This window comes from Crotalus tigris, unplaced genomic scaffold (genome assembly GCF_016545835.1).
Source record: "Crotalus tigris isolate CLP2741 ecotype Arizona unplaced genomic scaffold, ASM1654583v1 scf7180000018807.1825209, whole genome shotgun sequence".
In the NCBI taxonomy this organism is placed as follows: Eukaryota; Metazoa; Chordata; class Lepidosauria; order Squamata; family Viperidae; genus Crotalus; species Crotalus tigris.
The window spans coordinates 1,781,343-1,808,693 of record NW_024097206.1 but is presented as its reverse complement, the minus strand read 5'-3'; the positions used below and the strand labels follow the sequence as shown (position 1 = coordinate 1,808,693).

The 27,351-nt window shown below is 36.4% G+C and overlaps 2 protein-coding genes across 8 annotated transcripts in view; both read right to left on the bottom strand.

The window, feature by feature from the left end:
• LOC120313868 (tumor necrosis factor receptor superfamily member 11A-like) overlaps positions 1-18,965 on the bottom strand; it is a 32,865-nt gene extending 13,900 nt beyond the window's left edge. The window contains exon 1 of one of the 2 annotated variants that reach the window (XM_039356247.1): positions 18,675-18,965. In XM_039356247.1, the coding sequence (XP_039212181.1) occupies positions 18,675-18,812 (138 nt within the window). In that variant the 5' untranslated portion in view covers positions 18,813-18,965. Of the gene's footprint in view, positions 1-14,090; positions 14,486-18,674 lie in introns of those variants that run through there. The other variant, XM_039356248.1, reaches the window with a different exon arrangement.
• A 2,983-nt stretch (positions 18,966-21,948) lies between these two features.
• The window catches only part of RELCH (RAB11 binding and LisH domain, coiled-coil and HEAT repeat containing), a 60,246-nt gene continuing 54,843 nt past the window's right edge, over positions 21,949-27,351 (bottom strand). For 3 of the 6 annotated variants that reach the window (XM_039356224.1, XM_039356229.1, XM_039356230.1), the window contains 3 exons: positions 25,520-25,608; positions 25,067-25,137; positions 21,949-24,219 (listed from right to left, as the gene is read on the bottom strand). In XM_039356224.1, coding sequence (XP_039212158.1) covers positions 24,099-24,219; positions 25,067-25,137; positions 25,520-25,608 — 281 coding nt within the window. In that variant the 3' untranslated portion in view covers positions 21,949-24,098. The remainder of the gene's footprint in view (positions 24,220-25,066; positions 25,138-25,519; positions 25,609-27,351) is intronic. The other 3 variants (XM_039356226.1, XM_039356228.1, XM_039356227.1) reach the window with 1 other exon arrangement.

The following is a 27,351-nucleotide window of genomic DNA, read 5'->3' as shown; positions in this document are numbered from 1 at the left end:
AACCAAGTCAGTAAAACAGCAATAAAACAATTATATCTCCTGTAAAAAGGTGCATCATATCCAGACAAATGGGTAGGAAACTGTCACAAAAAGCTGGGGCAGCCACAGAGAAAATTTCATGTCTCCAAATTCACAAAAGATAATGTTAAAAGAAAGGACCTGGAGCATGCCTACCCTATCCAACCTAAGGGATCTCCAGGCACCCTTAGGGAGAGGAAATCCTGCACTATGCACACTTTGCTACTCAAGAAATGGTGGCATACTTACAAAGTTCACATTCATAAAATGTGATTTGAAAAAAAAAATCATGCTATGTTCAGTCTGAAAGTTCCTCTTTATCCAAGGGATTTAACAATGACTTAGAGATAAAGAGGGGCAAAGTCCTCTACTTTAAGGAACAATATGCAAAACTTCAAAGAACCCGGAGTCAAATTGTAAAAAGTAGCAGGAAACATAAGCATACTCAAACCAGTTCCTTTTTCTTTTCTTTTCTTTTTTTTAGTATTGTAATAACTCATAAACCTATTCTCCAAACTTTGTAACAAAAGGAAGCCTTGTTGCTACATGTTTTAAACCAGCCTCTACCTCTGAAGATGAATATTTTGTATAACAAATTCATTTACTTCCTTGACAGACAGTCCACAGTAAAGCGATCAAAGACTGTTTACTTTCTATTATGTTGTACAACCAGACCAAAAAGAAAAATAAAAGAAAACACCTGTCCCTTACATATCTTGATGAGTTTATTGCTGGACTTTTAATGTTTTATAGTATAAGACGGTACATAAGTACACTAATGGATTGCTGTATAAGTATTTATACCCAAGATAAAGTCACATTTAATTCAGTGAGATTTATCTCTAGCTTAAGCATGCGCAAAATTGTAGTTTTCACTTCTAAGCCAGATGTGGTTTTCCCCCCCTCCAAAGAAATGCTTCAGTTCAGCTATATTTAGTAGTGAGTATATTTAGTAATAAACAAATCAGAAACATTTTAGCAATGTTAGTGAAAATAATGTAATGGTTCTTCTGTATCAGATGGGCTACTAGAGTTCCCTCTATTTGTGCAGTCTGGCATCTCTTCTCCCTTCATACTAATTTATTTTACTATTTTACCACACACACCACTTTTGGACATGCATCCAATAACAGGCCCCTGGTTCAAATGAATAAAAAACAGCCAAAGGTAAAATGCATAAATTAATCAATTAGTATCAGAAAGAGGAAGAAATTTGATAAAATACATAAAAGATGCATTGATTAATCATGCTAACAACTAAACATATCTTTTATTGCCATAGAAGAAATTGCCCAAAAGAATATACTCTTGTAAAGTGTTACTTTCAAATGGATTACACTCATGCGTCCACATGGGGTATACCTGTTTGCAAGATATTTTGGTCAGAATCCTGGCTAGCAGAGATCACAGTTAGAAAAATTCTAACGTTATACCAAATATTATAGGTAGTCCTCAACTTACAACACAACTGAGCCCAAAATTTCTGTTGCTAAGTGAGACATCTGTTAAGTGAGTTTCATCCCATTTTACAACCTTCCTTGCCTCTGTTGTTAAGTGAATCACTCCAGTTCATAAGTGAGTAACCCGGTTGTTAAGTGAATCTGACTTGTCCATTGACTTTGCTTGTCAGAAGGTCACAAAAGGAGATGACATGACCTTGGGACACAGCAACGGTCATAAATATGAACCAGTTGCCAAGCATCTGAATTTTGATCACATGATCATGGGGATGTTGCAAAGGTCATAACTGTGAAAAATGGACATGTCATTTTTTTCAGTGCCACAGTAACTTTGAACGGTCACTAAATGAGCTGTTGTAAGTAGAGGACTACCTATATTCTTCCCCCTCTGTCCAACACTGTATAAAAATACATATCAAACTTAAAGGAGTCAGTACAATAAGAAATGACCATACTAGCAGAATCCAACCAATTGCTTTTAAAAGGATTTTTCAAAAATATTTTAAAAAATCATTAATCAATGTCACTTAAATTATGTATCCACAGGCCACTATACTTACTTTTCCTTCATTTGATTGTGAGCAAGGCACATTACTGATAGAGGATAGAGTTGCAATATTCTTTTTCGAAGGGAAATAAAACCTGACAAAGCAATTTAGGGAGTTTCCATGGGTCTTTTGATGGACCGATGTGAGCCAATAATTTTGTAGATTATTTTTTATAATACTAAGATCATTTTAAAGGTTGTTTGTTTAAACTCCACCTGTTCTGTGAAAGTAACCGTATTAGTCTGAAGTTAGCAAGACACAACCTGCTGTGAGAAGCTGCTATAAGTACCAGATGGAGTTTAAAAACTTGGCATCTTTAAAGCATACAAATAATTAGCTGTTGAGCTAGATGGATCAGTGTTTTCAGTTTTGTCATTAGAAGTAAAAGCCCACAAATTTTGAGGGTTTTTAAATAAAAATTTAGTGGAAAATTCTTAGTTTCTTAGTTACACTGGATATCAGATATTAACCAATGGACCCTAATAATCAGCCCAGGTAGCATGATTATAGAATGAAAACTATTTTTGTTATTTGTTGGTCTTCACAAAATATTTGTATAAATACAACATTTATTCAAAGAGCAGTACACTGTTGGGGAAATATAATTGTCTTCCTATCTATCTGAATGAGAATGGTAGCCATAGCTGAATATTATTACTCTTTATATTACAGGTGACATTGCTCAAACTCTGACATGATGCCACCATGCTCCAATTGCAAAGTCGGATCTTGAACTCAAACGGATGAGCAGAATGACAGTTTTTACCGCTCTTCCACCATCAATAACTTTTTAATCTTTTTCATTCTTAGTGCGTTTATATCCAAAAGGGAAGTGAAATTTGGTGGGGTTAATCTTTGGGAGATAATTTTAGTTTTGATAGATAGGAGATTCCATTTTCAAACCAGAGGACTTTCTGTCTGTTCACTGGAATTACAGCTCTCCCATTTATTTATTTATTTTTAAAAAGCCAATAATTGCTGGGAATGGAGCAACAGCTATTTTCCACATAATATTTGGATCTAGTACCATGCTCTGTTAAAGAATTGATGAGACATGCACAACAACCATATATACTTGCATATAAGCCAAACCTTGAATTTTTAACCCAAATACTATGAAAAATGTGATACCAGCAGATAAGCTGACCCTCAACATTTTTGTATGTTTTTTCATAATTTCACAACAAATTTCCTGTCCACAAATAAGCCAAACCCTGTTATGGGGGGCATTCTTGGCTTATATGCACGTACAGGTAGTCCAGTTCATTTAGTGACCATTTGAGGTTACAACGGCACCAAAAAAAGTGAATTGTGACAGTTTTCACACTTATGACCATTGCAGCATCTCCATGGTCACATGGTCAAAATTCAGACGCTTGGCAACTGACTCAGATTTATGACAGTTGCAGTGTCCCGGGGTCATGTGATCGCCTTTTGCGGCTTTTTGACAAGCAAAGTCGATGGGTAAGCCAGATTCATTTAACAACTTTGTTACTAACTTAACAATTGCAGTGATTCACTTAACAACTGTGGCAAGAAAGATAGTAAAATGGGGCAAAATTCACTTAACAAATGTCTTTTGTGCTCCACTGTGATTGTAAGTTGAGGACTGCTTGTATATACAATACTTCTCAAAGACTATAAAAGAAAAGATTATGGTTAATTTTTTTTGGTAAACAAAACTGCCAAGTTCAAGTCTTGATGACTACTACATGATAGCAAAGACCGCAACTCCTTCCTACCATCTGGTTGCTACTTGGATTGTGGCAGTTTAGATGTAGTATCCTTGTAATTGCTTATTACATCACTAACCTTTCTTCAGTCCTGAGAATGGTTTCGTAGCCATTTTAGTTTTTCTTTAACTTAAAGTAGAAGAACAAATATACTGTAGTCATGTCATTGTAGGGAGTCTGCTTGAAGTGCATATTGCTAACATGGTAATTTAGTCAGCATTCTTCTTACAATATAATGGTAAAGCTGGGATCACAGATTAAAGAAAAGCCCACTTTTTTCCTTATGTTTCACGTCACTATAAATTTTACTTTCATATATCTTACATTTATGAGTTATATTCATTTAATAAGGCTGACAAATTCATTTAATAAGGCTGACAAAATGTAGCACTAGCAAGTAAGAGTTGTCTATTAAGAAAAAGAATCTGAAATATAAAATATTAATTGTATTCACTGTCACTACTGTAATCAGTATTAATTATAATTAACCACTTGCCTAATTTAAGTACCTAAGAGTAGATGTGTTCTGTTTATTTCATCCAAAATCCATATGCTCATGAATTCTTGAAAACTGGCTTAATCTAAATAAAAACATTTCATTTTCTGAGATATAACCTAAAAGAAACTCTGCCGTTCCACACATTCACTTCCAGGTCTGTAATTCAAAATAATTCCTAAACCATGAAGGAAATGGTTTTCATGATGTCAACTTTCCAATGAAGCTCTTAAACCACATCACAAATTTCCATCCCATAAAGCAAATATACAGTCAGGAAATGCAACAAGCTAAAGCAACATGAAAAAACACACACACACTACTTCTCTTTTTTTTTTAAAAAAAAAATGAACCATGTGAAAACTTTAAAATGGTTATAGCATGAGGGAATCAATGCACTAGGAGATGACTTTGTATAATACCCAATAAAGTTAAAGAAACTCATAATTAAATAATTTAAAGAAAAGGTCAAGGTAAAGGTTTCCCCTGTTCAGTCATGTCCAACTCTAGTGGGGGGGGGTGCTCAGCTCCATTTCTTAGCTGAGGTAACCAACATTGTCCAAGGACATTTCCATAGTCATGTAACCAGCAAGAAGATACACCGAGGTGCACGGAACGCTGTTATCTTCCGGTTGAAGTGGCACCTATTTACCTACTCGCATTTGCATGCTTTCTAACTGCTAGGTGGGCAGGAGCTGGGGCAAGAACGGGAACTCACCCTATTGTGCAGTGCTCAGGTCTTGAACCTGGGCTGTCAGCTTTTCAGCTGATAAGTTCAGTGTCTTTAACTGCTGGGCCACTGTGCCCCCTTGAATCATCTAAATATCTGTAGTTAACGGAAAAGTTAAAAAAAATAGTACATTTCAAGTTCCATTTTTTTTAAAGAAAAATTAAGCACATGCTTCTGTCTTTAGTGAAATAAATCTATTTCAACTACCATACAAATATACAGGATTAAATGCTATAGTGCTAAGGAAACTGTTAGATTCATACATAGCACAAAAACTCTCATTTCTTTTAAACCCAGGTTGGTAAATAGTGATCATGATTCACATAAAAAATTACGAATGTTTACAAGCTGAGCTCACGTATTTTGCTAAGCCAAATACAAAGACTATATATAACTCAATGCGCCATGGGATTCCAGCTTTTGATTAAAGAACCAGCCTACTCATTGAACTGAGATGTTTTAATAAGTAAGCATGAATAAAATGTCTTAACTTCTAGCCAAACCCTCTATCCATGCTTACTTATTAACAAATCCTTCTGCAGCTATAATTTGTTTAATAATATGTGGTGATTAGAGTGCTTCTTTCAGAACAGGGAGATCTCACTTGTACATGGGGCATTAGTGGATGATAGGAAGTTGTAATATTTATTCTAAAATTATAGTTGACTGCTACAGTTCATGTTACTTTGCAGTAATTCTAAGTTGCAAAAACAAAGGTACTGATGATTTTAAAAGAATATTTCGTTAAAATTTTAGCAATACCATTGTTAATTTTTATGGTTAAATAAGCAATTGGATATTTCTTTCAATTGTATGAGCCCATCAGATTGAAAGCCACTTTGATCTAGTGGTTAAAGCACCAAGCTAGAAACCAGAAGCCTGAGGTTTCTAATCCCACTTTAGGCACAAATCCTGGCAGGTGACTTTGGGCAATTTTTGGTTGATATGAAAAAGGTGGACCCTGTCATGTATTAAGAACTAATATTGATGTGTTGTGAAATTAATGTATCTCCAACTGTTTTGGAGGGAAACTTCAAGAATTCAAGTTTGGGCGGGAGCAAGCTAACGTTGGGATTGGCTGATGCCCTAGAGGCAGAAAGTATAAATTGCAGGCATTTGCCGGTTTTTGACAGTTATGTTCTGACTTAATAAACACCATTGTACCACACTGGTCTGGTCATTGCCTACGAAACCTACTACACAATAGACCCTATACTTGTGGGAAAACAATAGGGGAAAGAGACTATCACATAGTTCAAGAATAATATTGCAATCAGAAAAATAATTTTAGAGACAGACTGATATAAAAACATTTTATTCCCATGGAATCATCCTGGTAGTTACAGCAGTAGAGTACATTCACTTTGTATCTAAGATTCTGCTGGTTTCAAACCTAGCGGGAACTTTTGTTTTAATTACAGATTTTCTTTCTGCGTTTTTCAATTCCATTATCTTTTTCCTAATAATATTTCTAGTCACTGAACTTTCACTGGACTGTTTGGGAGCTGAAGTGAAAATCTTCTACAGTATCTTTATGCTTTAAGATTGTAAATATAAGTTTCATCTAATTCTGTGTGTATGCACAAACACACACACACACACACACACACACAAAATGTCACATATGAAAGTATGCATGTCCATGAAAATCCATACAGAAGAAAGAAAATGATCTGCAATTACTTTTTTTTCAGAACAAAAATGTGGAGAGGCCCACCAGAAAGGTAACTGTCCATTGGCAGATTGTGATACCCTGCAGTCCAGACTATTTGCAAGTGTTACCAAGATATCTTAGTCTGGATAGGATTTTCTTAAACTGGTTTAGAGTCAAGCCAGCACAAACACAAGTCAAAAGCAAGTTCAACCATAAGTGTGGTTAGACCCGCCATTAGGTCACTCTGATTGCCATAGAGTTGACTGGGGCTACCAACCTAGGAAAGATGCACCTATGTGTGACACATGGATAATTACTTTCTCTCCTCTTATTTAACATCTATATGAAGCTAAATGCCAGTATGGAATTAGGTATCATTAGGCTGAACAAGAAATGTGGTGGAGATTCTGCCCAGTGCTCTAAGACTCAATCCTAGCAAGAAAGAGTAAGCTTTGGGTGAAGAAGCTCTCCAGTTCCAGGTATTTTCTGTCCTTGGCCTTTAACAGAGCTGTTTTGTAATCTGGGGACCTCTGGAACTTGCATATTAGCTTGAAGAGCAAGTGACAGCCATAGCTAGGAGGTCTTTTACATTGTGTACATTGTTTCTGCCTTTTCTGGATCAAGAAACTTTGTAAATAGTCACTCATGCCTTAGTCACTTCACAGTTGGATTATACAATTGCACTCAACTGTCTTCGAAAATCACCATGAAATTTCAAGTGGTTCCAGGTATGAGAGCCACATGGTTTGTACATTTAACATCTCTGCTCCAAGATTTGCATTGGTACTGATTTACTACTAGGTGCAATTCAAGCTGCTGGCTACCAACTTTAAAGACCTTCATTTTTCAGAGTCATCAGGATATCTGTGGGACCACCTTCTCTGTGTGGCATTTGCCGTCATTTTAGATCTGGAAGAATAGATTTCCTGTAGATTCTGACTCTTTGAAAATGCCATCTGCAAGGATCCCATAGTTAAGTCTCAAGACTTACTGCACCAATTCTCAGGAACAGATTCACCCAATATCAGACATGCCCCAATCCTGTTAACTTTCTGTAATGCAACAAATACCTGGTTGTTTCAGGAGGACTTCAGGGTTTTCCTTTTTAGAAACTGAAGGGATATAAATTATGGCTGTTCCTCAGTATTTGAGTACTCTATGTATTTGGTTATTCTATATCAGTGGTTCTCAACCTTTTTATACGGCGACCCCGGACATAAGCAGGCGGCGCGCATGCGCGGTGGTGCCTCCTGCATGGCGTGCATGTGTGGCGCCTCCCCCTGCGCAGCACGCATGCATGGCGCCACCCCTGCGCGGCATGCATACGCGCCGCCGCCCCATGCACCGCCCCCGCGCGGCATGCATGCGCGGTGCCGCCCCATGCGCGGCGTGCATGCGCGGTGCCACCCCATGCGCTGCCTCCTGTGCAGCGCGCAGGCCTGGCGCCACCCGCCGACAAAAAAAATGGCAGATCGCATTGTTTGGCGACCCCCGTGAAATGGTCGATCGATCCCAAATGGGGTCACGACCCACAGGTTGAGAACCGCTGTTCTATATTGTTACATCTTTATTGTTGTTATTTAGTTTTTAACTCTTTTTTTTTTTAGCCAAAGATTACTCTGCTGGTTTGTGCTTAAGGCAGGACTAGAATTCTCTATCTCTTGGTTTCTAGCCTTGCACCCTAATCATTACGCCACTGGCTCGCTATATTATTAAGTGCAGGATGAAAAAAATAGTTTAATTGCTCTCAACTAAACAAGCTTTCCGCTTTTAGAAAAATAGCTAATTATTAGCATACTGCTAATAGTAGTAATAATAATAATAATAACAGCCAAGGGAAATTATAATAATAGTAGTAGTAAAGTTGGAAGGGACCTTGGAGGTCATCTAATCCAACCCCCTGCTCGGGCAGGAAACCCTACACCATTTTGGACAAATGGCTGTCCAGTTTCTTCTTAAAAACTTCCAGTGTTGGAGCATTTACTGCTTCTGGAGGCAAGCTGTTCCACTGATTAATTGTTCTCACTGTCAGGAAGTTTCTCCTTAGTTCTAGGTTGCTTCTCTCCTTGATTAGTTTCCACCCGTTGCTTCTTGTCCTGCCTTCAGGCACTTTGGAGAATAGCTTAATTCCCTCTTCTTTGTAGCAACCCCTGAGATATTGGAATAATGCTATCAGGTCACCCCTAGTCCTTCTCTTCATTAAACTAGACATACCCAATTCCAGCAACTGTTCCTTATATGTTTTAGCCTCCAGTCCCCTAATCATCTTTGTTGCTCTTCTCTGTACTCTTTCTAGAGTCTCAACATCTTTTTTACATCGTGGTGACCAAAACTGGATGCAGTATTCCAAGTGTGGCCTTACCAAGGCATTGAAGAGTGGTATTAATACTTCACGTGATCTTGATTCTATCCCTCTGTTAATGCAGCCTAGCACTGTGTTGGCCTTTTTGGCAGCTGCAGCACACTGCTGGCTCATATTTAGGTGATTCACAGTTCTGTTATGTTATACATTTGTTACATCATTAAAACTGTGTTGACAACAGGGGTCTAGTCTACATTTAAAAAATTGCCAGTTCAGAGAAAAACATCATCCTTGCATAATTCTGAACCACAATTATTATTAATACAAAAGATTTCTTCACATGCTTTGCTTTACTGGTACCTTCATTTTTGTACCATGATTATTATTTTTTTTTTAAAAAAGTGACTTTGCTTACACCTTTTTGAATTAATGCATTTTTTTTCTCCCTTCCCTTTTCCAAAGTGCAATTATAATACATGGAATGAAAAACATTATTGTTCTTCATGCTCTCTATAAAAAAAGAATGAGGAACTTATTGTCAGGATGTGGTTGAATCCAAAGATTTAGTAAGACTCAGGGAGGAAGTAGTGACATGAATTGCTGATAGCACATACAACTGTAATGATTAATAATACAAAGAAATTTTGGGAAGGCATACATTTTGATGTCCTTATATATTCAACATCAAACAAATAAAAGAAATAAATCTTGCTTCATGAATTCCCTTCTTCATTATCAGGAGACAACCCATTATGCAAAAAATAAAATAAGCACAAAACCTAGTAGGATTTGTGGAACGAACAGAAAGATGAGGGTTTCCAGTCATCCTCTCTTCTTATTCCAATGCAAAAAAAGCATATTGTACTTCATATTTCATAAATAATGTGGGATCAGCTTCTGCAAGTTTAAGTTTTAAATGTTAGTCTTCTCTTAATAATTACAGAATACTTGTATAATTTAGTAGTTCACTGAACTCCGAATTTGGAGAACACTTTCAAACTATTATTAATCACATTGCAAGTTAATGAATTGCTTACTTTTATCAACTTTTTAATTGTTGTCCTTATTAGCTTTCACAATTCTTAATTTTTATTGTATCATTACTACATACACATACATATTCATGTATACAAATTGAATGCTTTATATCTGTATTTTATGCATATGGCAAGACTAAATATATCAATGATAAGGTAAAATGGAAAACAGACGATTATAGTATAATATGTACCAATGTATACAGAATAAAAATAATGTAATTATGGCTTTCTGTTCATATATGGATAAAATAAGATAAACCGGACTCATTTGAGATGATGGTTTTGGAAATAAGGGGGGAGCCAAAAGTGTAAAAATAATAGAGTGTGCAAAGATCCAGATTCAAAAGGCAAAATGTAACTCAGAATGTACCTGGTCACACATGTATATAAAGTGGCTGTGACTCTTCCTGGACCCATGAACATGCCCTCTGCTGGTGACACACAATTCCGAGAAAAAAATGTTTCGGGTTTACGATGTTCTCAACACATTCACAGGTGCTCCAAATCATACTTTGTCTTTTGAATATATATATATGTGTTTTCTGAGGTTTTTGCGGGTATTTGTATGTAGGTCTTTGGTTGTTCGGGTTTTCTCCCGCGTAAAATTGGAAAATTTTACGCGGGAGAAAACCCGAACAACCAAAGACCTACATATACATATACATATACATATACATATACATACATACATACATACATACATACATATATATATATATATATATATATATATATATATATATGTAGGTCTTTGGTTGTTCGGGTTTTCTCCCGCGTAAAATTGGAAGTGTCTTGGCAACGTTTCGACGAAGTCTCATTCGTCATCTTCAGGCTGGTGCTTTCAGCTTCGTGCTTTGAGCAGCAATGTGTGGTCTTAGCTGTTTCTTCCTTTTAACTGCCAGTGGGGGTATGAACTGATTGGGTGGGAGCTTGGCTGTGTTCTGATTGGGTGGAGGTGTGTTCTGAATGGTTAGGGGCTTGGCTGTGCTCTGATTGGCTGGGGAGTGTTCTGTTTGGTTGTGCTCAGGTTAGTCTGAGTTGCAGAGGGGTTTAAGATTTTGGGCTGCCTTGCTATTTTTTGGCTTCTCGTTCGAGAACCAAAGACCTACATACAAATACCCGCGAAAACCTCAGAAAACATATACATATATATATATATATATATATATATATATATATATATATATGAAACAGTGTAATTACACAATAGTAATTGTAGTGAATTTTAAGAGTCCCAACGTGAAATGTTACGATCTTGATATTCATTGAATTTGGTTTTCTTCTTGTAGACTTATTTTTACCTAACATTACTAAAACATCATTAAAGCACTGTCAGTGTTAGCTTGGTTGGTAAGCAAATATCTCCAAGAAAAATGCCAACAGTGCCATTCCTTGAGTCTTCATAGCACTTCATACACATTATATGTTTTTCCAGAAGAATATAGAGTATATTGGTCCAGTATTGACTCTTGAGAGGATAAGAAATACTGCTGAGATATATTACAGATAGGTGGCTGCATGTGATGTATAGTTATCAGCTATATTAATAGGAGAGGTAAAGTTCAACACAATTACTTTCTGATTCACAGCACATTCTAAACTAGTACTACTATATACTGTTGTGAGTTGACTTATACTACCCTTAAGAAGCACAAAAGTGTTTAATATTGTATATACTTGACCTTTACAGAAGAATAACATTGATTTCTTCTGAATTTCTTGCAGATTATCACACTTAATCCAGGGCTGCTCAAACTACTTCTCAAACATTTTAAAATAATAAAAATCACTTTAAAAAAATGATTGCGATGTAGCTGAGACTAATACAGTCAAACCTCAATGGGAATGAAACAAGAGACTCACCCATATATATATATATATATATATATATATATATATATATATATATATATATATATATATATAAAAGCTTAATGTTTAAATACAGAGTTTAGTTTACAGGGTAGCTTCCCAAGGGAAGTGGTGAAAGCCACATCACCAGAGACTTTTCCAGCTGGAAATCTGTTCCTAAAGACTGATAGTAGTGAAAACCACTGCTGGGTGAACTATACAGTCTGTTCCCAATGAAGGTTTGAAAACACAAACATGAGTACAGTAAGTGGATAGCTGTGCTTTGTATGCATTCTAATACACTATTTTTCAGCATATGCAAATTATATTCTGCATATGTAATCTTCTACTATAAAGCTTTATTGGGTGCACATATCCTGAGAAAGATGGCTAGGAATGGCTTGTTTTTCTTCTAACTTCTAAATTTACTGAAGTAAAAACATTAGCATGAGGTTTTAACATGAGAGTTGAAGGAAATTGGAAACCTTAAAAAGACTAATTCCTTTTTTTAAAATTCTCCGAAGCTTATTATGCTACTCTTTGCAGAATATATGTTTCTGCTGAAGAGGGCTTTTGATTTGCTGGAATAAATCTGTGCTTATTTGGTTCATTTCAGTTCAAATCCTTGGTTTTTTTCCCCTTAATTGGTTTATACTATTTGTGTCTCCATGTGGGTTACAGCACATAGGGTCTATCTGAAGAAGGAGGCAGTCCAGCCAGAAGAAATTATTTCTCCTCCTCCCCCTCTCCCCACTTCTAATCCACTTCTCTATCTTTACAATAACTGGAAGAAAGGCCAATTTGAGCATTCAAATTAATTCCATTAAACTTAGTGACCTGGTTCTCATACTTTGCTGAGCTTCTTCTTCTTCTTGTGCCATATCCATTATCGGACATTGGCGATCATGTTGGCGATCCTGTTTTTATCAGCAGCTGTACTATAAAGTGCTGCTGAGTTTTGTCCAAACTCTACAGTTTCTTAAATAATCCATAATCAATTGCTTTCATGTACACAACATGCTTAACCATAAATGATGGATGGCAAACCATTATAGCAAGGTTTGCACAACACATGAGGCTGAAATGAACAAGCCAAAATTATGGTTTAGCACAGTGTGTGCAACTATCCAGTAGAGTTTATTTCACAGAATGTTTGTTTAGGATACCAGCAGTAATATCATACAATGCGGAACTGATTGCCCAGATGTAGTTAGTTGAGACCAGTTGAAATAAATGGGAAAAGCTAACAATTATTGCTTTAAGTCCCATTAATGACAGTAGGACTTAAATGCAATGAATTATCCCACCTCTACTTTACCTATGAGGATCTATGCAAAAGCAAGACAGGAGTTCAGTGGGAGCATGGGACACTACGTATCCTCTTCACAACCTGTTTTTTTTTGTTACCTTCTGGGTGGACGCTCCGTGGTATCTGAAGCAGAACATCCAGATTCAGTCATAGTTTTGTTTCATACAGTATTAACCTCCTTCCATTATGTATTCAAGATGGTTGAATATAGTATATAGCAGAGGTCCCCAAAATTTTGGGCACCAGGGGCCGGTTCCATGGAGAGAGATTTTTCCGCGGACCAGAGGGCATGTGGTTTTGTGTGCTGCCTGCATCCCGTGGACCAGTTGCTGGCATGCTGCAGCCCAGTACTGGTCCACTGGTTTATAGTATGTTTAAATGTGTGTTATGTATGTGTACACTTTGAGAGCAAGCAACTAAATTTCATTTTTAATGTGTGCCATTGTGCCCACAGTAAACAATGACAATACAGATCTGTCTGTCTGCCTGCCTGTCTGTCCATCTATTAAGCCCGCTGTTATTTGCACCATATACAGATATAGGCCATCCTTGCCAGGTTTCCCACAACAATACCTTCGGTGCCAATGTAACCCACCCCCACCCAGTCTGCTATATTACCTCAACGTGGCAGAGACGGAGGTGGGTGTCCCTGAGAGAGAGAAAATCTTTATGATCGCTGGAAGTTTAAAACGACTGGACGGCACATAATCAATCTTAATCAATGTAAAGAAAAACCGATCCACGCTCGCAATCCAAACGCGCGCTATTTCGAATGAAGACCTCAGGAAAGTGGACTGGTCTTCTATGCGTTTGGTGAGCCGCTTGTACGAAGCTCTCGAAACGGACGGCCGCCAAAATACAATCAACCTAGTGGGAGCTCGATCGAGGAGGTGCGAGGAAGACACCCCCACACACACACACACACATACACACCTCCGTTCGTCCTTACCTGCACGTCAGGCACCACACTGGCGAGAACAAGCACCAGCCAGCAGCTCCGCGGGATTGCCATGTCTGTAGAATCGCCGAGGCTGAGCGGAAAGAAATTCCCCCAAGCCCAGGCACCGAACTACTTCTGCCCTGGCTCGAGCGCCAGCCCCGAGCGAAGAGACGAAGGCGGGAGGGAGAACCCGCCTCCTCGGGTTCAGCGGCCCGTGCGGGTTTCCTGAGGGCTCCAGTGGCCGCGCTTGGTTGGAGGGCGAAGGCGGAGCTTTCCCTGTCAGGTGCCATATATATATGCTTCACCTCGTGAGCAGGAATACTGTACGCCTCATGCCACCCAGGTAGGAAGGTTGACATCATAGCGGTATTCCAGTATTTGAGGGGCTGCCACAAAGAAGAGGGGGACGACTTATTTTCCAAAGCACCAGAAGGCAACTGAGGGAAACCAATGCAAGGAGAGAAGCAACCTGGAATTAAGGGAAAACTTCCTAACAGGGAGAACAATTAACCAGAGGAACAGTTTTTGCCTTCAGAAATTGTGGGTGCTTCATCACTGAAGGTTTTTAAGAAGAGACTGGACAGCCACCTGTTTGAGATGGTATATAAGGTCTCCTGCTTGAGAAGACCTTCAAGGTGCCTTCCAGCTCTATTCTGATTGAGTTTCATTCAAAGTCTCACTAGTTGCTAGCTCCAATTGAGCTTTCCCTTCTTTCAAAATAAAATAAAGAATATGGCCACCCATATGTTCTGCAGTTCCATTACTGCCCTTTGTTTTTCCATTATTTCCACTTCTGCCCTCTGACTCCAGTCTGCCTCAACCAATACAATGGGAGATAAATCCAGCCTATTGTTAAAGGGTAACATCCATTTGTTGATGAGGTCTGACTAGTTGATGTTCTTTGGATTGTTTTCCTCAAGCACAAAAAGAATGAAATGGTCTCTGGCTGTAGGTTGTCTCTGCATTATCTCCTGATCTGTTGTACAAAGTGATTTTCTTTACTGTTTCAGACCTTTGAAACATTTTTGTTGCTTTCCAGTTAGGACCATATTTTGAGGGACAGGTAGATTTTGCTTTTTCACAAGCACTATTGGTGAAGAAGGGGAAGATGGTCATCTGAAATACACTGTATGATGGTCACTGCTGGCCTTAATGCACTTCATTAGATAACAAAGAATCACCAATTATTTAAGGTAGCTGTTGACTATATCCTTGAGTGAGAGGGTGAAGTTTCTAAGAGGGAGAATTTGCAGCTTGTGTAGGGATATTTGTTTCCACATGAAGACTTTAATTGATTAGTCTATATTTAATAAATAGAATAGAATAATAACTTTATTGTCACTTTGAATGTACACTAATCGGCATACATTAAAATGAAATTTCATTGCATTTAGTTCTCAAAGGACCACCACCTCCAATATACACTAAATAAATATGACATAAATAAATAAATAATGCAGAATTATGCACATACCCACATATATTATATGACACAGAGAAACAACACAGTCTACTTCAGATTATGAATAGCTGTGCATGGCAAGAAAAACAAATCTTGCGAGTTTACCAGACAGATGGCATAGGGAACAAAGCTATTACAGAATCGGATAGTCTTGCTAAAAATACTTTGAAACCTCCTCCTAGAGGGGAGCAACAGAAACAGACCATAAAGTGGGTATGTGGGATCTCTAATAATGCTTTGAACTCTAAGCACATAATGCTTATAAGCAGCATCCTGAATACCAGGAAACGAGCTTCCTATGATCTTCTCAGCTGCCCTTACCAATCTCTGTATGGACTTTCTATCTGAGACACTGCTGCCACCACACCAGACAGTGATGGATTAATGTTTCAAGCATATCCTACATAGATTGACATCTATGTATATACATACACACAAGACACATATTCACTCATAAAAATAGCTTAGATGCTTCTTTCACATGCATACTAATTTATATGGTACTTTGGATAGAATATGAGTATTTTCTGACTCAGGCTACTTCCAATGAAGTTCCCAGAATTATAGTTTGAACAGTGTCAATGTCTTCCTCTTTTTTACATACTCAGATGATTCCGCAATTTAAACATATTAGTTGCTCAACCCTAATTCAGTCTGTGACACTCATTTTGAACTAGAGTTATATACACCTAATTTTTTTTTAGATTACTGACTGTAGATACGTTAATATTTTTCCAAGTCTAATTTCAATATTCTAAAGTATCCATAACCTTGTACATTTTGCTTTATGTATTAATTGTAATTAAAATGCCAATGAAAACAATGGGGTTTTCTTAGTTTTGATCAGAGTCCATGAATGGAACATGGTCACCTGTTGGAGTAAATCTATATCAAAAGACTTCTGTGGGAGGTGGAATGAGGCCTGACTGAGATACAGTTTTTGTAGTGTTTGCTCCAATAAATGAGGACCGTGAGACATAGGGAAGCTATGTAATCTTAGAGGTAGGCTAGTGTTATGGGTTTATTGCTTTAACATAGACCTCTATGCCATGATTAATATCAATGGTCTCGGCTTCATCTTTTCCATATTAGTAATGATTATATAATATTAATTGTACAATTATAAGCATGCCTTTCAATATTCCCAGACAGAGTAGTATGATAAACATGATATTGTTAAGGAAGTGACCTTGAGAAAAACCTAGAAAGCATGTAACAGGTATCATCTGTAAACTATCCTTACCTTAAATATAAACTTAACATTATAACAAACACTAATGTCTTGATTTAAAGCCATTTAGTTCCCAAAATGTTGAATTCTGAGGTCTGATCACAATTTGCATTATTTTGTTATTTTGTCCAGTTAATTCTAATTTTCATAATTACAATTTGCTTCTCTTAAATCAGTGCACTTTTCTATTCAACAACTTTACATATATCTTTTTTTTAGATAAATGAGAAAAGTATTCAAATTACGAAGGACAAGCAATATAATATACAAAATAAAGCATCACTAATCTTACATTTATTATTAAGCATATTCTTTGGAAACAGAATTCTGTGGCTAAACTATATTCTATATTCTGTAAACTTCTGGAGAAATGTGACATAACAGATTCATTTGTATCTTAACAGTTGTAGAAAAAATATGTTTTACTGCCTTTTGCAGTTAAGTTTTTCTTCACTCATCAGTTTTTCAAATTGTGGGAAAAAGAAGGAAGTTATTCAAACGCTTAAATTTATTGTTTGATTATTCTTCCTACTTTTAGAGAAATCATAGCTACTGTTTTAAAATATTAGCATGATGAATATAGCCCATGACTATAAAATATGGCAGAGACCCTTGACATTTGAACTGTGATTCCTTTCCCCAACTTTGAAGCATATTATTAGTTTATAAAATTAAATGTAAACTACCTTGCCTGCAAAATACTTTATTTGCTGAATTTATTGATATTAATGCAATTTTTAGAGGCCAAATTATGGGAGAATATTTGATACAATTTTAAGAAAATATTTTTATTAGAACAGTGCTGGTCTTGCTGAAAAAATATTGTACTCGTTGCCAGCTGATTATAGTGTTGATTCAGCAACCACATAAATAGATTTTCTCCAGGAGAATCTATCCTGAACTTGGTCCTTCAGGTCTCCTATATAGTGTATCCATTGAGTCCATCCACCTTGGAAATCATCTTTTTTCTTCTCGTTCTTTCCACTTTCCTCAGCATTACAGACTTTTCCAAAGTATGGATTTGCTTAATGTGTCCAAAATATGATAATTTGATCCTTGTCATTGTGCTTCAAGTGAGAAAACTCACTTGAGGTTTGTTTTTATGATTCATTTGTTTGTTCTCTTGGATATCCATAATAAACTAAGACAAGTCATTCAAACTCCTAAATTTGAATGTGTTCAATATGCTCCTTGTTTCTTCAAAGTCCTTCTTTTTGTTTCTGTAGAGCGTTACAAGGAAAACTATTGCCTGCATGGTAGATGACCTGCACAGTTCCTTCCAATTCTGTTCTTCTATGTTCTATGTTCTGATTGTTCTAAGTATAAATGCAACCAGGCATCTGAATACTTTTCCCAAGGCTTGTTTCTACTAGGTGCTAGTCTGCATCATATTTCTTAAGTACAGTTTTCTTTGCTGTTAATAGTTGATCCTAAAATGCAGATGCTATTTATCACTTCAGTGTCTTCATTTTCAAGTCTAAGGCTGATTGCTATCGTATTTTGTTAAATTTATTTGCCACCTATCTCACCATGGGGCTACTGTAGGCAGCTTACAACAATAAAAAGAAATGAAAAAAAAGTGTAAACAGATGTAAAATAATAGAATAAAATAAACAGTAGAAAAGAACACGAGAATACATCGATAACAAAAAGATGAATGGGTGGAGAGCAGAGAGCCAGGAGCAAGGGGTGAGATAGATTCTGTCATCAATCCAGCAGCCACCTCCAGCCTGGAATTCCCCCACCTGGTCTTCAGGGCAACCAGCAGAACCAGATCTTCAGACTTCAGGACAGGAGGGAGGGGCAGATCTTACCTTATATTAGCGATTGCCTTATATTACTTGTCATTTGTTTGGTCTTTATACTTAATCTTGGATTAACTTTTCACTCTGCTTCTTACCAAAGCTTGCAAATCCTCTGCATTTTCAGCTGTCAGGGTCGTGTTGTCAGCACAATGCAGATTGTTGATGTTTCTTCCTTCAGTTTTAAAATCACACTCAAGTTCTTCCAATCCAGCTGCCCTCGATATATACAGCATTCTCCACACAGGTTGAATAAATAAGACGAGAGTTTATAACCTTGCCTCACTCATTTGCCAATCTGGAGCCAGTCTACTTCTGTGGGCTTCCCAAGCTGTACAGGTTTTACCATTGCCAGCTGCATACCACAGTACAAAAAAAAAAAAAAAACACATCCACTCACCTATTTTAAGAATGCAAAATATTAATTTCTCGTCCAACTGCAGATAACTGACCTGTGAAGTGAAATGCTGAGTGCTCCTTAGAGACTTAAGAAATATTTTTGCAATCTACTTTTGTACATTTGATGTAAAAATGGCTTGATATTACATAACAAACACCATAGCACTTAGAACACATATTCTATATCTTTAATATGAACAGAAACGCTTAGGTATTAAACATTAACTAGAATGAATGTTTGTTCAGTCTTTCCTCAATAGCCACAGAGAAATTCAATAACTATGACTTTTGGCAGAAAAAAAATTCACTTTGACATCCAGAAAGAAAATGCTACCCTTGGTAGAATGTACTCTCCTTGAAAGACAGTTTCAATTTTATGTAGTACTGTTTACAAAGCCATATTTCAGTCTTCTACCTACAGCAGGGATCTTTGGACTAGCAGATGTAACTGAGTTACAAAACCCTTGTCATGGTTATTGAAACTGCAGCTGCCTCACCTCTAACATGTCCGAACAGTCTTTGTTTTCTTCTATCTCCTCATGTTGTTGCCCTCATTGGTGTGTGTGTTTGTGTGTGTGTGTGTGTATGTCAGATGAAGCTGACAGTTGGAGGTGCCTTAAGCTGTTTTTAGCTGTAAAAATAATGTTTTGCCCCTTATCCCAAAACAAGATTTGCCATGGATACAAAGTAACACAGTTCACCATTTTGTCAAAGGTATTCAGATTACCACTGGGGAGCGGGGGCGGGGGGGGAGATATGGCTGGCACCTATTGACTCCATTAGGCTGGTGCAAGCACATCATTTCCCCTCTGATCTTCCAGGTCTGTTCTGCTTTAGTTGTGGAAGGGAACCAGTTCTTTTAAACTTCCTCCTCTTGTGCCTACTAGATCTCTGCACCAATCTGTTACTTAGAGACCTAGATCGACCTCTCTTTATTCTGCTTCGCAGCACAACTTTCTATTGGTCTTCAGGTGATAAAATAATTAGGTGGTCTATCTCTGCAGAACACTTGTGCAAAACCAGAATGAGTTTCGACCGCTATCTAAACTGACTTTTAACTGCACGTCAAAACTTGCTTCCACACTAGCCCTACCTCTAGCTCAGGTTGAAAAGAGGATTGAAATTTTCTCACCAGTTGGTTACTTTTGGTGGGAGAAAAACTGAATAAACCTGGAGGCATCCACTAATGTTTATCCTTAATGTGCCTTTTGCATCAGAAGGACAACACTGCTTGCCAGCATGATTCTTGTAACAGGACAGGGATTATCTACGGTAAAGCAATTTTTATGCTGGAATAGTTTTTTCCTGGCTCATAAAATGGTGGATAATACTTGAATTTGGTTTGGGGAAGATCCTGTATAATCATTTCTTTTCCATTTGCATAATTGACTTGACCTCTCCCCAAAAGTTACTTGTGAAAACAAAAAACTTGTTTTCCATCTTTCCAATTATATGGCACAAAGCTATGTGCCAGTGGAGGATTGATATAAAATGATCTTTTGACTATTTTAGATTTACCAAATGTATAGACTAATGTGACTCTTCTTCAGTGTCTATTATGAAGCTGTTAGAGATTTGGAACATGTTATCAGTATGTTAATACTTTAAACTTTTCTCTCTCCTTCCCATCTTAATTAGGAGGGATTATGCTGGAGTGGATGGGAACCCACAAGCAAAACTTAAATCTAATTGAAGTGTGACCAGCTCATTTGAAACCTGGGATTAGGAAGATGATGTATTAAGTACCATTCTGTGCTCAATGCTTTTATTTTCCTGACACTGGGTACAATCAATCCTACCTGGAGTAGGATCCTCCATTTTATTAATCTATGTCTTAGTAGCCTCAGAGTTTCATTACCACAATATCCCGCATGGGATAGAAAGTGTAACTGGTACAGTATACATCTGTCAGAATGTTAAATGGGGTAGCTAAGTGGAATCATACACTGTAATGATTGATCTTCATAGTGCTGCAGTAGCTACTTATAAAGTAGCAGGGTGAATTTAAGATGTTGGTTTTAATCTAAAGTCCTAGATACCTTGGTACTAAAGGATTAAAAGAAATCTTGTCACTTTGTATTCTCCAAAGCAATATTTGCTTGGCCAACAATTAGTAAAGTTGGCCTCTACATACTACTTTTTCTTGGATCGCAACTTATGAAATGCGCATGTATATTTATAACTACTTAAGGATACTAAGCCAGCTGTTCCCAACGTTTTCTATACCCCACACCCCTAGAATGCTTCTGATATATTCTCGCACCCCTTACAAAAGTTCAAAATAACGGCAATGAATTATGCATACACTATAATTTTGAAACTTCTAAACCCAAGTTTTCAATATCATCTCGCATCCCCGGTTGGGAACCCCTGTACTAGGCAATATTTGCAATAATTCTGCCATATTTTGATGTACCTCTTGAACCTGTTGCAGATAATATGCCTATCAAAAGTTCCAAAAAGGCCACATATATTTCTAGAATATATTTGTCAGCCTATATATGCAAATATGTCATAACTATGGTATTTTCTGAACAATCTGAAATAACATATTAAAATTAGATGCCATCCAACTCCCAGAAATCCATATATAGGATTTTCTGGGTTGGGAAGCCTGACATTTGAAGTATGTAAGAGACGTTTTCGCTGATGGACTTGATGAGCAGAACAAATAATTCTATCCCTCATGTGGCACAGGAGTGACATATACAGTATGATTGTTACTGCAGTGATGTGAATGAAAAGCTATAGTTAAAGGGCATTAGGCAGTGGCTGCAGGGAGAAATTTCAGCACTTATTTATACTTTAAGAATATGTATTTATATAATGGACTGCATTATTTAAAAAATGAAATGGAATGTATTTGATAAAAAAAACCCAACCATGTTACATAAACATTAAATGTTCAAATATTAAATGTCAACACCCTTCAAAAATGCCAAATCAGAATTCTTTAAATAAATATACAAAACAGGTATGCAAAACATTTTATTTAATTCAAGAAAGAACAGGAGAATTAGCCACGCCTACTTCTTCTGGAATGCGCCAGGATTTCATTATCAGGTGGTCTACTAAGACAGCATTTGCAATACAGTTAGTACAACTGGCAGATAGTGAGGTGAATACCCATTCATCATTCATCATCATCGGATTTCCAAATGGGTATTATATTTGCACTTTAAATGCAAGTTATCTATTCTTTTCCAAATGCATACTTTCTTCTGATGAAGGTATATGGGGAATGTAAAAATATTCCAGATGCAATCCAGCCTAGTACAGTGAAAAACTGATGACATATGCATATGCACTTCTTTTAGACAAGTTTTAATTAATATTTTCCTATTTCTCAGCATAAGGAATCCCAAAGTACATAATAAGGCAAGCTTGCCCAACTTGTTACCTTTCACAGAATCTAGAATGCAACTTCTATCAGCTCTACGCAGAAATAGTTTTGGACACTGGTGGATGGAAATGATGGGAATTTTAATTTAGCAATGGGCTAAGGTATTTGTGGTATTTCTTTCCAAGATTAATTGTTGAAAGCGTGTTAATCACAATTTATTAAAAAAGAGTAATCACAGAAAAGCTATTCCTTTGCCTTGAAATAACATTGGGATTGAGCTTGACCATGTGTATAACAGATCTACTGATACTTATACTAGGATTCTACAAGAGTTTCAAGTCTGTTTGTCTCTACCCCAGATTTAACACTAAAGCAATAATTTCATTAAAATAGGCACAGCATTAGGTAATGTCTTCCTTTTATTTTTAAAAAGAATGTGCATGTGCATGCATATTTACAAAATATGTACGGTATTGTGAAGAAAATGTAGAAAGGGCGAAAGCTATATAGTGGACAGAATTTGCATCTGGATATTTATAGAGTTACGAAACAATGGGTGGGCTTAGATTAATTCACTTTTGAAAAATGCTACAAGGATAGAAGATCATTACAGTTGCAATTTTTAAAAATACCAGGATGTTAAGAGAATATTATTTGGCATTGCATTTAAAATTTAATAAATTATTGCTTTCAGTCACTTCTGTTCTACTCGGAGCATTGGATGACACATTTTCTTTCATCCTTGCCTTGCAAGATTTAAAACCCAAGTTAAACAAAATGCTGGCCAATCTCTTACCGCTGCAACCAGTCCTTCTGCCTAATATCCTATAAATATATTTACCTTATGTACTGCCCAGAATGTTCTACGTCAATTATTTTTTGGGAAGGATATTTAAGTAGATGTTATTTTAGCATGGACACACTACAAACACACAACTTGTCATGTGCAGAAACACAATGTTGGCTTGAAGCATTTATGTAGAGCAGTACCACTTAAAGTTTATTCTAAGAAGGCAATATTAGACTCACTCATATGAAAGAAACCTTCATTGAAATCAATATGGCTTTCATTAAGGTACATATGATTAAGTTTGCACTATTTATTCCTCCTCCCCTTCCCAATATAACCTGTCTTGCAGAAAGGTTAATACTAAGCTGTTTTCTACACATTGAAAATGCCAATACATGTATGAGAGACATTTAAAAAAATGTATTCATTTGTGCCTAGTAGTGCAAGGAATTTCATGGTACATTATATCCTCCGTTCACTTCTGTAATTCAAATATATAATAACTTACAAAAACAATCCAGGAATCAGTGCTGGTGGCCCTTACCTTTCATCTTAGAAACATTAAAAAAGCTCTGCATTGTCTCTCTTATAAGTTAAATACATAAGTAATCTCCACTTTTATTACTTTATAACGGTGACTTCAAATTTACATTATTTTAAGTACCATCATGACAGTTCCATGTATAATACAGATATCAGCCAAGAACCCATCAGGAAATTAAAAAAACCCCACTATATATAAAAAATATGCTGGAAAGACAAGAACACAGGACAGGGACTTGATACAGACTTAATTTAGTTTTATAATCAACCACATTTTGCCCCAAATTAACAGATATGTAGCAATATTCAAGAGCAGTGCAAATATCTTTGTAGATTAGAATAAAATTATACTATAAGAACATAAGACGGAAAATCAGAAGACAAGTACTTCAAGTACAAGGAACAAGTCTTAATGAGGTCTCTCAGTGTAATGTTCTTAACTCCAATTTACTTCTTCCTCTGGAATACATTAGCCAGCATGGCACCTGAAGTGGTTAACTGGCCCATTTTATTCAGAAACTTGGTCTTGGTATCTTCACTCACAAGGCTTGCTGCAATTGACATAGAACTAGGAGGAAAGAAAAGTAAGTTAATCTATAACATCATCAATTACAACAATCTAAAGTAGTTGGGAAGAAGGCCTCTGACATGAGACTTTAAAAAAAAAAAAAACTGCTCCCAAAGACAGAATTTGGCTAAACAATGGATCTGATTTAGTATAAGATGGTTTATTTACCCCAAGAAAGGTTTAATTGTAATCAAAATAATTTGTCATTAAAACAATAGAATGATGGCTTCTAAACTTGAATGAGATTTTTCCAATATGAAAAATTCAGCTGCCAATTAAGGCTATATGTTGCTTCAGTAGGAAACCCAAGCCCTCTGTGGAATAATACCATTGAATAACTTTTAATTTATTCAAGATAGGATGAAGTTCTGCAACTCAACCTATTTTTAGTTAAAATTTATCCATAAAACTGCACTGGCATATAATTGGATGCTCAGAATAAGATCTGAAGAGGAAAGGGGAATGACACATTAATTCTCAAAACAGTGTATCACTTAAGATCAGCTGTTCCAGGATCTCTTAAGAACAGTTGTTCCAGGTACCAAGAAACAAATTATTTTTCCCAACAAACTTGGATTTCCCATTATGTCCCTTGAAAATCAAACCAAAGGGCAAAAGGACTACGTCTTATTTCTTTCGTATTTCTTATTACCACTGGGATTTATACATTTTAATAAAGCATTGTATATGACTGACTTTCTTTTACAACTGTTTTTCAATTTTCTTCCACTACATTAGCCTATGTCATTTCAGAAAAGAATAAAAATTATTAAATGAATACAAATCTTCTGCTTTGATAGCGTTGCCCATATAATTTGTGCCTTTTGTAAAAAAAAAAAAACCTTACCCTTGTGGCTCTTGAACACTCCTATTTTCCACTTTCTGTTCACACTCTTTTATCATGGAATTTAAAATTACCTAAGATATGGGACAGGACAAATGTTCAGAACAAAGATAAGATTTATGACAATTCATGTTATCTCAATGGACACAATCAAACTTGAGAGATACATTACAATTCAATATTTTTGGTAATATCTTACGAATGAAATATTATGGCCACAAGGCTTAAAATTAATGAAAACTGAAATTATGATTTACTTCATTACTAGTAAGATCAAACAGTGATATATTTTATTTTACCTAATAATTTAAACTTATGTAGTATATTTTTAGCATTAATTTAATATTTGCATCTTAATCTTAAAAATTATTTCTAATTTGACAGTGTTATGTTAATAATATAAATTTCTTATGTCATTATAAACATTAAAGATAAAATTGCAGCTCGTATATTCACCTCATGTTCTGGTGAGAGAGCTTCCATGTCATTTCTTAAACATCTGAGTCCAGGTAAAAAGTGACTGATCATTAACTCTTCTGAAATAACTAAAAGTTAAAGCAGTTAAGGTCCGACACACACACACAAAAAAGGCTTACTAACTCCTTCATCTCAAATCAAAATCAGAAAATAATGTGCCAAAACCATAGTATGTTTAGTTAACTTAGTAACTAAGTAACTGAATGTTACTATTTTATTGTCTTAGTAAGAGACTAAAACATTTGAAATAATTGAGAAATGCAATACATTTGCAACAATACAATCTTAATAGGACAGAAAAAAACATTTTTTCAAATAACATAAATCAAAGAGAAATAAACCAGTTCTAAGTCTTGAATTTACTAATGATTAAGACTTTGTTTATTTATATAAACTCCCCCCCATCCCTATCTAATGACTTTGACTTATATCGAATGACACAATCCGTGAATACAACCCTGATAAATCAAAATACAGTGGAAATCAAAATAACATAAAAACATAAATTCAAATGGAACAAGTAGCAGCCCTATTAATAAATATTTCACACTTTGTAAATTATTCTCTTTCTAAATACAAATAGATGGGGAACATTCTAACCTTGGGGGAATGAGATATTCCACAGAGTTGAGTTCAACACTCAGAATATCTGCTTTTGGCTTTCCCCTTTCTTGAAGGAAGAGACTGGAAGAATTTTGTCTTGGCCAGAAAGCACAGGACAAACAGATTCTATGCAGAGAACACAGTACCACAGACAACTAGAATCCAAACTCAAAGGGCTTTAAAAGGTCTAACCAGCATTTTGTATTTTACAGGGAAGCAAACTGTTGGCTAACTGGTACTCAGAATACAAGTGTATTTTGCTGACCTTGCATTCCTGACATTTCTCATTTGCTAGCACATGGATTGCAGCATTTTGCAGCAAATGAAGTGCTTAGTAGTTTTCAAAGACAAAAAGGGGATGGGTGAAATTATGTGGTGGCTTTATTATTATCAACATCTAGTCCAACCCCTTGCTCAGGCAGGAAACCCTATACTATTTCAGACAAATGGCTGTCCAGTCTCTTTTTAAAAATTTCCAATGTTAAGAGCATTCACAGCTTCTGGAGGCAGGTTGTTCCACTGATTAATTGTTCTAACTTTCAGGGAATTTCTCCTTAGTTCTAGGTTGCTTCTCTCTTTGATTAGTTTCCATCCGTTGCTTCTTGTCCTGCCTTCAGGTGCTTTGGAGAATAGCTTGACTCCCTCTTCTTTGTGGCAGCCCCTGAGATATTGGAACACTGCTATCATGTCATCTTTCTCTTCATTAAATTAGACATACTCAATTCCAGCAACCGTTCCTTATATGTTTTAGCCTCCAGTTCCCTAATCATCTTTGTGGCTCTTCTCTGTACTCTTTCTAAGTCTCCACATCTTTTTTTACATTGTGGTGACAAAAACTGGACGCAGTATTCCAACTGTGGCCTTATCAAGGCATTCTAAAGTGGTATTAACACTTCATGTGATCTTGATTCTATCCCTCTGTTAAGGCAGCCTAGCACTGTGTTGGCTTTCTTGGCAGCTGCAGCACACTGCTGGCTCATATTTAAGTGATTGTCCACTTATTAAAAGCTGTTTGATATGCTGCTAGAGAGAAATTCCCTGAAGATGGGCTCCAGCATGAAAGTTCAGAAGACCAAACCTCTGGTCCCAGTGATCGACCCAGATTGGATCCTGCAACATTATCCTGGAACACGTATTTTCGCCTTCATTCGTAAAAGCTGTTTAATTTGTCTGCCTTTAATGTTCTCAGCAAAACCTGATGGAAACCA